This window comes from Dunckerocampus dactyliophorus, chromosome 16 (genome assembly GCF_027744805.1).
Source record: "Dunckerocampus dactyliophorus isolate RoL2022-P2 chromosome 16, RoL_Ddac_1.1, whole genome shotgun sequence".
Taxonomy (NCBI): domain Eukaryota; kingdom Metazoa; phylum Chordata; class Actinopteri; order Syngnathiformes; family Syngnathidae; genus Dunckerocampus; species Dunckerocampus dactyliophorus.
Window position 1 is genome coordinate 22,314,711 of NC_072834.1, and position 11,916 is coordinate 22,326,626.

Genomic DNA, 11,916 nt, shown 5'->3' on the forward strand with positions numbered 1-11,916 from the left:
TTGGAGAAGGTGGCAAGAATCACTGCGGGAACTTAAAACACTGCACCTCCCTCGTACTTATGTCTCATTCTCCATCTCATCACACGCCACTTGCATTGAACTCTGTGTGTTTTCAGATGCTTCAGTAAAAGCTATAGCCGCAGTAGCCTACTTGAAGGTCACTCATGAAGATGGGCACACTGAGGTCGGGTTTGTCATGGGTAAGGCTAAATTGGCACCCATATCAGAACTTACCGTACCCAGACTGGAGCTTTGCGCTGCAGTGCTTGCTGTGGAACTGTCTGAGCTTCTCACACAAGAGCTCAGCATAAATATTGAAAGAACCACATTCTTCACTGATAGTAAGGTGGTTTTAGGATACATTAACAATCAACACAGAAGGTTCCATGTATACGTGAACAATCGTGTACAGAGAATTAGGCAAACTTCTCAACCAAATCAGTGGAGACACGTCTCAACGGAGCATAACCCCGCTGATCATGGCTCTCGGTCAGTTCAAGCCAAAGACCTTGCCAGTACAACATGGTTGTATGGCCCATCCTTTCTTCTGGGACTCGAGTGCATCACTTCTGAAAAAGGCCCATTTGAATTAATTGACCCTGAGTCGGATGTCGAAGTTCGTCAAAATGTGATGGTGCTTGTCACTGCCATTGCTCCAGGTGAACTAGGCTCATTGCGCTTTGAACGAAGCTCAAAGTGGACCTCTCTTGTCAAAGAAGGAGCTTACCTTCATCACATCTCACACAGTTTAAAGAAGTCCAATGATGCTCATAGTTGTAGAGGCTGGCACCTCTGCAGGAAAAGCCTCACAGATGAAGCCTTGACTTGTGCAGAACACACAATTATCAGATGCATCCAACATGAAATGTATGCAAAAGAAATTAAATGCATCAAGGCAAAACAAGACTTGCCAAGTAACAGTTCTCTTCGCAAGCTGAATCCAATCATGGATGGTAATGACCTATTAAGGGTTGGAGGACGCCTTCCAGAGTCAAAACTTCCAAGCCATGAAGCCAAACCTCTTTTGATCCCAGGAAAGCATCACATTGCTACGCTGCTCATCTGACACTATCATGAAGCTGTAAAGCACCAAGGGAGACACTTCACTGAGGGAGCAGTCAGAGCAAGTGGATTATGGTTGGTCGGAGGGAAGAGACCCATCAGCAGCATCATCTACAAATGTGTGACTTGCAGGAAGCTCAGAGGTAAAACCGAGCAGCAAATCATGGCAGACTTACCTGCTGAACGCATACAAATGGATCCCCCATTTTCCTATGTTGGGTTGGACGCATTCGGACCATGGGAGGTTGTAACACGGCGTACTAGAGGAGGACAAGCCAGCAGCAAGAGACGGGCTGTTCTTTTTACATGTATGTCCACAAGAGCCATTCACGTTGAAGTAATCGAAACCTTGAGTTCTTCAAGTTTTATCAACGCTCTCAGAAGATTCTTCGCGATCAGAGGTCCCGCCAAACAATTAAGATCTGACTGCAGGACCAACTTTATTGGTGCATCCAAAGAACTGAAGCTGATTCCTCCAGAACCCGGTGAAACAGGTATAGATGACTACCTGCGCAAACAGAGGTGTTCCTGGGTGTTCAACCCGCCCCATTCGTCTCACATGGGTGGTTCATGGGAGCGTATGATAGGTATTGTGCGACGCATTCTAGACTCAATGCTCTTACAAGCAGGGAACCCTAAGTTGACTCACGAGGTTCTGACAACTTTAATGGCTGAAGTCACAGCTATCATTAATGCAAGACCTTTGGTGCCCGTTTCTTCTGATCCAGAGGCTCCTTTAATCCTGACACCCTCAACTCTGCTTACCCAGAAGTTTGATGCCATCCCGGCTCCACAAGTTGAATTCACAAAGTCTGACATGTATAAACACCAGTGGAAGAGAGTTCAAGTGCTTGCTGACATTTTCTGGGCCCGATGGCAGAAGGAGTACCTCAACTTACTCCAAGGACGTCAAAAGTGGCATCGCAACAAACTAAACATGAAGGAAGGGGACATCATTCTTTTAAAGGAGAAGCATCTTCAAAGAAATGACTGGCCAATGGGAATTATCGTAAAGACTCTCCCAAGCAGAGATGGAGTTGTGAGGAAGATTGAGGTCAAGGTGACGCGTGACAACTCTTCAAAGATCTTCTGCCGACCCATCACAGAGTGTATCCTTCTTTTGTCTCCAATGGACTAGTTTGTGTAAATGTGTTATGTTGGCATTTGTAACAATGCCAGGCGGGGAGTGTGTTGGAACCGCTAGAAATGTGTTCCTCCAGACCACTAGACCACTGGCTAAGGGACTGTAGACCAAAAAGCTCCCCCATGCCATGTGGCCTGTACAGTCCAGTTTACATATTTGTTCGATGCTAGCAGTAAGCCCTTTAGTGATGTATGTTTGCAAGTTTTCTCCCCGACAAAACTCACAATGTCGACTAAACGCTCTGCATGAACAAAGGCACCTGCAGTTGCACCCAAAGGCAGAGGAAGATGCACAAAAAGTTGGAATTCTGGACATGCTGAAGGAACGTAGAACTTACGCAGCTGGAGGGCGCCATTAAACAGCAGTTTAAGAATATCTGATTGGTTTGAGGACTTGTTGCCCAAAAGCTCATTGGAATGTAACTTTTTTGGCACACCTTCTGATAAGTATCATAAAAATGCTGACGGCTAGAACCACAAAAGCAGACTTAATCCAGTAATGTTTTTTCTCTGCAGGTCGAGCAGCTGATGGTTGTGGGCATTGATTGCTACCATGATACTGCTGGGGAAAGGTCCATTGGTTTGCTGGTGGCCAGCCTAAATGCCACAATGACAAGGTTTGGGACCATCACAAGCGCCTGTCTTATTGTTCAGGATGTGCGTCATTGGCTTGAAAGGTTAACTTAATTTTTTTACTTGTGAAGGTGGTACTCAAAGGCCAAATTGCAAAACAAAGGGCAGGAGATTATGGATGATCTGAAGATGGCCTTTGTTGGCAAGTCCATGAAATTATTAAATGTTTAAAAAATAATAATTAGAATCCTACTATTAATAGTCATCGGTGTCATCGGCAGGTGCACTCGAACACTACAGAACATCCAACAAATTCCTTCCGTCGCACATTCTTGTGTATCGTGATGGAGTGGAAGACGGCCAACTACACAGCGTGGTCAACTATGAGGTCAATAAGATCACTGACTCCTTCAACTCCATGGGACAAGGCTACATGTAAGTGTTCCTTGATGTGACCTTGAAACCTCAGTGCCAATTGCACATCTACTGACAGCCTCTCTGTTGGTGTAGGCCCAATCTGAGTGTGGTAGTAGTAAACAAGCGCATCAGCTGCAGGTTCTTTAAGCGCACAAAAAAATCTAAGAAGCGAATCAACCCACCTATAGGGACTGTCGTTGACTCCAGAGTCACCCGTCCAGAATGGTACCCTGTTGCTTTTACACCTGTTCTGTCCTATCTCCTTTCTCCAAAGAAAGTCACATTTTATATGGTCTAAAGTGTTTCTTGTTTTGTGGAGACTAAACACTACACACGATTAGGGTGGAATTACATTGTTCAGTGAACATGTTACAACATTGATGTCTCCATCAGTTTGAGTGTTTCATATACAATATGTACACTAAGGGACAATTGTATATTTTGCCAGGAACAACTTCTATCTTGTCAGCCAGGCTGCCGACATTGGAAGCGTGTCTTCAACTCACTACAATGTCGTTTATGACCAGAGCGGACTAGAGCCTGATGATTTTCAGTTGCTCACCTTCAGGCTTTGCCACATGTACTACAACTTTCAGGCAAGTCACTCGTGTGTCTGTGAGCAAAGGATAGGAGGATGAAAAATGTAACTGGAATTTACAGAGAACTAATTTAATGTTAAACGGAGCATCATCTAACCTGCACTCTGAAGAAAAACAGCTAAAAATCAACGGCAGGCTTAGTGCTACAGCTGTGTTGGAACCGCTAGAAAATGTGTTCCTCCAGACCACTAGAGGTCGTAGTTTGTATTATATTAATGTTGCGCCAATCAGCATCAAAGGGAAATGATGTATCAGGAACTTCCTGCTTGGTATATGTAAACAGCTTGATTGACAGCATATGGTGTGTTTTCATCCAAACCATCCTTATATTTCTGGCCTTTTGAGTGGCAATATCAGTAAGTTGCATTTTTGCACATGAGTGTTAGAATGTGTGTTTCTTAATATTATGGTATTTGGAGCATTTTTATGCACTTTAAATACGAGTCTATTTGTGTTCTAATTTCTGGATTGAGTCACTAAATGCCCTTTGTGTTTTTGTAATTTCAGTTTCACACTTCATTGTATTAAATTCCAGTCCAGTACAACACGTGCCTGTTCCTTGGAGGAAGTAGTACAACGAAGAGTTTAGCTGGCTGTGAATCTCAATATAGGACACAGGTAACATTGGGTGAAACAGTACAGTGAAATGATAGCACTCTGCGAAGGACCACAATAAACGATTGGAGTTGGAAAGAAGATAACAACATATTTCACCATTCCACTCAGTCATTACTATGAAGAAATCGGAGGCACGAGGTCAAGATGTTGAGGGCAACAGGTCACTCTTTTCCTCCTCAATAAAGTCCTCCAAAGCTTCAAGCAAAATGACTCACAGATCGTCAGCAAGATCTTCAAGGTCGTCAGCATCAACCCGTGCTAGAATGGCGGCAGCCCATGCACTAGCGGAAGCTGAAGCTGCAAAAGCCAGATTGGCCTACGCTGAAAAAGAAATGAGCATTAAAATGGAGAAAGCCCGCTTGAAAGCAACTCTCAACGTTCTACATCTTCAAAAAGAAGCCGACGCAGCCTTGGCTAAAGCAGAGGTGATAGAAACTGCTGCTGCTCAGTTCAACGTTACGGAGCAAAATGAGGGATTGGTGTTCTTGCCTCCACAGGCCACTCCAGAGCAGAAAGTGACTGAGTATATAGCAACTCACAGAGACACTTTTATGCAAAATGACAATGTTACACACCAAGAAAGACAATATGAAACAGCAGATTTATGGAGGGATTTTCACCCAAAACAAGGACATGAGCAGTACCAATGTCCGCCACTAGACGGCGACAAACAACCACCACAAAGAGATGTTGACCAAACCTTTCACAACATACTACAAAGACAGCAAAGAGTACATTCAAACAATGACACTGCTAACACAATAAGTGACATTGCCAGGTTCCTAGCCAAGAGTCAGCTAGTGACAGAAGGACTAGCAAAATTCGATGAAAAGCCAGAAAATTATTTTAGCTGGAAGGTAACATTTCAGAGTACCATCAAAGATCTTGGTCTTAAGGATAATGAAGAAATCAATCTTCTCATTAAGTGGCTAGGCCCAGAGTCCTCTGAACATGCTAAAAGAGTAAAAACAGCCAATATAAGATACCCATCTGCTGGTCTGCGTATGATCTGGAACAGATTAGAAGAATGCTATGGTTCTCCAGAAGCAATAGAAAGCTCATTATTTTCTAGAATAGAACATTTTCCAAAAGTCTCCAGCAAAGAACCTCACAAGCTTTGTGAGCTTTCAGACCTACTCTGTGAGTTGGAAGCTGCCAAGCTAGATGGCTATTTACCTGGCTTAAGTTACCTTGACACAGCCAGAGGAGTGAATCCAATTGTGCAAAAGCTTCCCTGCAACCTTCAAGACACATGGGCAATGAAAGGGTCAAAGTTCAAAGAAGAAAATAATGTTAGTTTCCCACCATTCTCATTCTTTGTGGATTTTGTTAAGAATCAAGCCAAAGCAAGGAATGACCCAAGCTTCACCACTACATATCTCTTTCCTCACGATTCCACTGCCAATCACAGAAGAGGGAAACCAACAGGGAACTACAACCCAAGACCATCAGTCACCGTGCACAAGACAGATGTGTCAGCAGAGACGTCCAATACAGCAAAGGGTCCAGCTGAAGACATCAGCAGGCAGTGCCCGATACATAACAAACCCCATCCATTGGGAAGATGCAGAGGTTTCAGAACTATGCTACTGGAAGACAGAAAGAAATTTCTTAAAGACAACAACATTTGCTACCGTTGCCTAGCCTCCACCAGCCACCAAGCCAAGGACTGCAAGGTCACAATCAAGTGTCAAGAGTGTGACAGTGACAGACATCTGGCAGCTCTTCACCCAGGCCCAGCACCACATGTGTCCAAGCCTCTCTCATCCTCTAAAGAGCACGGCGGGGAGAGAACAAATGCGTTGGACTCAGATGTTACAGCCACTTGTACAGAGGTATGTGGGAAAGAAATCTTCGGGAAGTCTTGTTCCAAAATATGCTTGGTGCAAGTTTATCCAGAAGGTCAGCGACACAACAGGAAGAAAATGTATGCAATAATAGATGATCAGAGTAATCTATCCCTTGCAAAGACTGAATTTTTTGACATGTTTGACATTCAAAGCACAACAGAACCATACACATTGAAGACGTGTGCTGGTATAACGCAAACAACAGGTAGAAGAGCTCAGGGCTACATAGTTGAGTCCATAGATGAAAAAGTTAGCCTTCCTCTCCCCACACTCATAGAGTGTAATGACATCCCCAACAATAGGGAAGAAATACCAACTCCAGAAGCTGCTCTACAGCACTGCCATCTGAGATCCATTGCTGCCGAGATACCACCCCTTGACCAAGAAGCTGACATCCTGTTGCTGATTGGACAAAACCTCCTGAGAGTTCACAAGGCAAGAAAGCAGCTCTGTGGAAGAAATAGCGACCCATATGCACAGAAGCTTGATTTGGGCTGGGTTATCGTTGGTGAGGTTTGTTTAGGCAGTGCTCACAAGCCGAATGAAGTGAATGTGTTGAAAACACATGTGTTAAAGAATAGACGCCCAAGCTATCTCACTCCCTGTGACAGCCACTTCACTGTTAAGGAGAGGTTCAATTTAAGTCAAGTGAAAGAGACTTCCCATGAAGAGCAATCTTCATTGTCATTCTCAAAGCTCACAGCAGAGAATTTAGGAGAGACCGTATTTTGCCGCACTGAAAATAATAATCAGCTTGCACAATCTGTTGAAGACATGATCTTTTTGAAGAAAATGGAAAGATGCTACAAAGATGACTCTAACAGTTGGGTTGCTCCATTGCCGCTCCGAAGGTGTGCTTCTCCGCTTCAGGAAAGAACCAGTTGCCATCACAGCCGACATAGAGCAGATGTTTTACTGCTTCATTGTTCAGGAAGAACACAGAGATTTCCTTCGTTTCCTGTGGTATGAAGACAATGACCTCAATAAAGGTGTGGTAGACTACCGCATGAGAGTGCACGTCTTTGGCAACAGTCCCTCTCCAGCAGTGGCAATCTTTGGAATGAGAATGGTAGCAAAGGAGGCTGAAGCTGAATATGGAAGTGACGCACGAAACTTCGTCGAACAGGACTTTTACGTTGACGATGCATTGAAATCTTTTCCAACTGAAGAGGAGGCTATTGATGTCCTGCTAAGAGCCCAAAAAATGCTCGCCCTTTCAAATCTACGCCTTCACAAGATAGCCTCTAACAAAATGAAGGTGGTGAGTGCCTTTCCCCTGGAAGACAGGGCCAATGAAAGCAAAGACCTTGATTTCGCCATAGATGAGCTTCCTGTCCGGCGCAGCTTGGGGGTGAGCTGGAACACCATGTCAGACACGTTCACATTTAGTGTGCCACAGGAGCAGAAGCCTTTCACTCGACGTGGTGTTCTCTCCACAGTAAACAGCTTGTTTGATCCCCTTGGATTCCTTACACCCGTGACTATACAAGGCAGGCTTCTTCTCAGAGAACTGTCAAGCAATAACCTTGACTGGGACAGCCCTTTGCCCCAAGACATGTATGATGTTTGGAGAAGGTGGCAAGAATCACTGCGGGAACTTAAAACACTGCACCTCCCTCGTACTTATGTCTCATCCTCCATCTCATCACACGCCACTTGCATTGAACTCTGTGTGTTTTCAGATGCTTCAGTAAAAGCTATAGCCGCAGTAGCCTACTTGAAGGTCACTCATGAAGATGGGCACACTGAGGTCGGGTTTGTCATGGGTAAGGCTAAATTGGCTCCCATATCAGAACTTACCGTACCCAGACTGGAGCTTTGCGCTGCAGTGCTTGCTGTGGAACTGTCTGAGCTTCTCACACAAGAGCTCAGCATAAATATTGACAGAACCACATTCTTTACTGATAGTAAGGTGGTTTTAGGATACATTAACAATCAACACAGAAGGTTCCATGTATACGTGAACAATCGTAGAGAATTAGGCGAGAATTAGGCAAACTTCTCAACCAAATCAGTGGAGACACGTCTCAACGGAGCATAACCCCGCTGATCATGGCTCTCGGTCAGTTCAAGCCAAAGACCTTGCCAGTACAACATGGTTGTATGGCCCAGCCTTTCTTCTGGGACTCGAGTGCATCACTTCTGAAAAAGGCCCATTTGAATTAATTGACCCTGAGTCGGATGTCGAAGTTCGTCAAAATGTGATGGTGCTTGTCACTGCCATTGCTCCAGGTGAACTAGGCTCATTGCGCTTTGAACGAAGCTCAAAGTGGACCTCTCTTGTCAAAGCAGTAGCTTACCTTCGTCACATCTCACACAGTTTCAAGAAGTCCAATGATGCTCATAGTTGTAGAGGCTGGCACCTCTGCAGGAAAAGCCTCACAGATGAAGCCTTGACTTGTGCAGAACACACAATTATCAGATGCATCCAACATGAAGTGTATGCAAAAGAAACTAAATGCATCAAGGCAAAACAAGACTTGCCAAGTAACAGTTCTCTTCGCAAGCTGAATCCAATCATGGATGGTAATGACCTATTAAGGGTTGGAGGACGCCTTGCAGAGTCAAAACTTCCAAGCCATGAAGCCAAACCTCTTTTGATCCCAGGAAAGCATCACATTGCTACGCTGCTCATCCGACACTATCATGAAGCTGTAAAGCACCAAGGGAGACACTTCACTGAGGGAGCAGTCAGAGCAAGTGGATTATGGTTGGTCGGAGGGAAGAGACCCATCAGCAGCATCATCTCCAAATGTGTGACTTGCAGGAAGCTCAGAGGTAAAACTGAGCAGCAAATCATGGCAGACTTACCTGCTGAACGTCTACAAATGGATCCCCCATTTTCCTATGTTGGGTTGGACACGTTCGGACCATGGGAGGTTGTAACACGGCGTACTAGAGGAGGACAAGCCAGCAGCAAGAGATGGGCTGTTCTTTTTACATGTATGTCCACAAGAGCCATTCACGTTGAAGTAATCGAAACCTTGAGTTCTTCAAGTTTTATCAACGCTCTCAGAAGATTCTTCGCGATCAGAGGTCCCGCCAAACAATTAAGATCTGACTGCAGGACCAACTTTATTGGTGCATCCAAAGAACTGAAGCTGATTCCTCCAGAACCCGGTGAAACAGGTATAGATGACTACCTGCGCAAACAGAGGTGTTCCTGGGTGTTCAACCCGCCCCATTCGTCTCACATGGGTGGTTCATGGGAGCGTATGATAGGTATTGTGCGACGCATTCTAGACTCAATGCTCTTACAAGCAGGGAACCCTAAGTTGACTCACGAGGTTCTGACAACTTTAATGGCTGAAGTCACAGCTATCATTAATGCAAGACCTTTGGTGCCCGTTTCTTCTGATCCAGAGGCTCCTTTAATCCTGACACCCTCAACTCTGCTTACCCAGAAGTTTGATGCCATCCCGGCTCCACAAGTTGAATTCACAAAGTCTGACATGTATAAACACCAGTGGAAGAGAGTTCAAGTGCTTGCTGACATTTTCTGGGCCCGATGGCAGAAGGAGTACCTCAACTTACTCCAAGGATGTCAAAAGTGGCATCGCAACAAACCAAACATGAAGGAAGGGGACATCATTCTTTTAAAGGAGAAGCAACTTAAAAGAAATGACTGGCCAATAGGAATTATCGTAAAGACTCTCCCAAGCAGAGATGGAGTTGTGAGGAAGATTGAGGTCAAGGTGACGCGTGACAACTCTTCAAAGATCTTCTGCCGACCCATCACAGAGTGTATCCTTCTTTTGTCTCCAATGGACTAGTTTGTGTAAATGTGTTATGTTGGCATTTGTAACAATGCCAGGCGGGGAGTGTGTTGGAACCGCTAGAAAATGTGTTCCTCCAGACCACTAGACCACTGGCTAAGGGACTGTAGACCAAAAAGCTCCCCCATGCCATGTGGCCTGTACAGTCCAGTTTACATATTTGTTCGATGCTAGCAGTAAGCTCTTTAGTGATGTATGTTTGCAAGTTTTCTCCCCGACAAAACTCACAATGTCGACTAAACGCTCTGCATGAACAAAGGCACCTGCAGTTGCACCCAAAGGCAGAGGAAGATGCACAAAAAGTTGGAATTCTGGACATGCTGAAGGAACGTAGAACTTACGCAGCTGGAGGGCGCCATTAAACAGCAGTTTAAGAATATCTGATCGGTTTGAGGACTTGTTGCCCAAAAGCTCATTGGAATGTAACTTATTTGGCACACCTTCTGATAAGTATCATAAAAATGCTGATGGCTAGAACCACAAAAGCAGACTTAATCCAGTAATGTTTTTTCTCTGCAGGTCGAGCAGCTGATGGTTGTGGGCATTGATTGCTACCATGATACTGTATTGTTTTGTATGTATTGTATGTACTTTATTTATCCCACAGCGGGGAAATTTACTTGTTACAGCAGCAAGACAAGTAAAGAGAACAGTGTAAAGAAAGCATAGTGTCTACAACATGGTTCAGGTGGTGCAGGTGTTGTAGAGCCTGACAGCGGTCGGTATGAAGGACCTGCGGAACCTCTCCTTCTTACACCGTGGGTGTAACAGTCTGGTGCTGAAGGAGCTGCTCAGGGAAACAACAGTGTCATGTAGCGGGTGAGAGGTGTTGTTCATGATGGATGTCAGCTTAGCCAACATCCTTCTCTCCCCCACTTCCTCCACGGAGTCCAGAGGACCGTCCAGGACAGAGCTAGCTCGCCTGATCAGTCTATTTATCCTGCTCCTGTCCCTGTCCGTGCTGCCCCCTCTCCAGCAGCCCACAGCATAGAAGATGGCTGAGGCCACCACAGAGTCATAAAAGGTCCGTAAAAGAGTCCTGCACACACCAAAGGACCTCAGTCTCCTCAGCAGGTGAAGGCGACTCTGGCCCTTCTTGTAGAGGGCGTGGGTGTTGACGGACCAGTCCAGCTTGTTGTTAAGGTGAACACCCAGGATTTTGTAGCTGTCTACCAACTCTATGTCCGCTCCCTGGATGTTCACCGGTGTAAAGTGAGATGTTTTCCTCTGGAAGTTAATGATCATCTCCTTTGTCTTGCTGGTGTTGAGCTGCAGCTGGTTAAGCTCACTCCAGCTGACAAAGTCCCTGATGACCGTCCTGTATTCCAGATCATTCCCCTCTGAAACACAACCAACGATGGCTGTGTCGTCGGAGAACTTCTGGATGTGACACTGTGTGGAGTTGTGTGTGAAGTCCGAGGTGTAGAGGGTGAAGAGGAAAGGGGAGAGCACCGTACCCTGAGGGGCACCTGTGCTGCAGAGTACCATGTCAGACACACAGTGACGGAGCCTCACATACTGTGGTCTGTTGGTGAGGTAGTCTATAACCCATGCAGTCAGGTGTTGGTCTACTCCCACACTCTCCATCTTCACTCTGAGTAGTGCCGGCTGGATGGTGTTGAAGGCACTGGAGAAGTCAAAAAACATGACCCTCACAGCGCTCCCGCTGTCCTCCAGGTGTAGCAGTGATCTGTGCAGCAGGTAGATCACTGCGTCGTCCACTCCGATCCGAGGCCGGTAAGCAAACTGCAGGGGGTCCAGCTGAGTGCCCACCAGGGGTCGCAGGTGCTGCAGGATAATCCTCTCCATGGTCTTCATCAGGTGAGAGGTCAAGGCAACAGGCCTAAAGTGGTTAGGCTCCTTGGGACGTGGTGTCTT

The 11,916-nt window shown here is 45.6% G+C and overlaps 1 protein-coding gene across 1 annotated transcript; it reads left to right on the forward strand.

The window, feature by feature from the left end:
* Positions 1 to 4,675: 4,675 nt before the first annotated feature.
* On the forward strand, positions 4,676 to 10,093 carry LOC129169411 (uncharacterized). The gene is made up of 4 exons (XM_054755802.1): positions 4,676 to 4,927; positions 6,057 to 6,247; positions 7,133 to 7,362; positions 8,870 to 10,093. Exons 1-4 carry the CDS (start codon positions 4,676 to 4,678, stop codon positions 10,033 to 10,035), a joined length of 1,839 nt encoding a protein of 612 aa, XP_054611777.1. The 3' UTR covers positions 10,036 to 10,093.
* The last annotated feature ends 1,823 nt before the right edge of the window (positions 10,094 to 11,916 follow it).

Bases quoted from the DNA above. Each gene is read 5' to 3' on its own strand.
- LOC129169411 (XM_054755802.1), top strand. From the start codon at position 4,676: ATGGCGGCAGCCCATGCACTAGCGGAAGCTGAAGCTGCAAAAGCCAGA. The intron at 4,928-6,056 runs GTGACTGAGTAT...ACCGTTGCCTAG, and splicing joins AGGCCACTCCAGAGCAGAAA to CCTCCACCAGCCACCAAGCC. The intron at 6,248-7,132 runs GTATGTGGGAAA...TCTCCGCTTCAG, and splicing joins TTACAGCCACTTGTACAGAG to GAAAGAACCAGTTGCCATCA.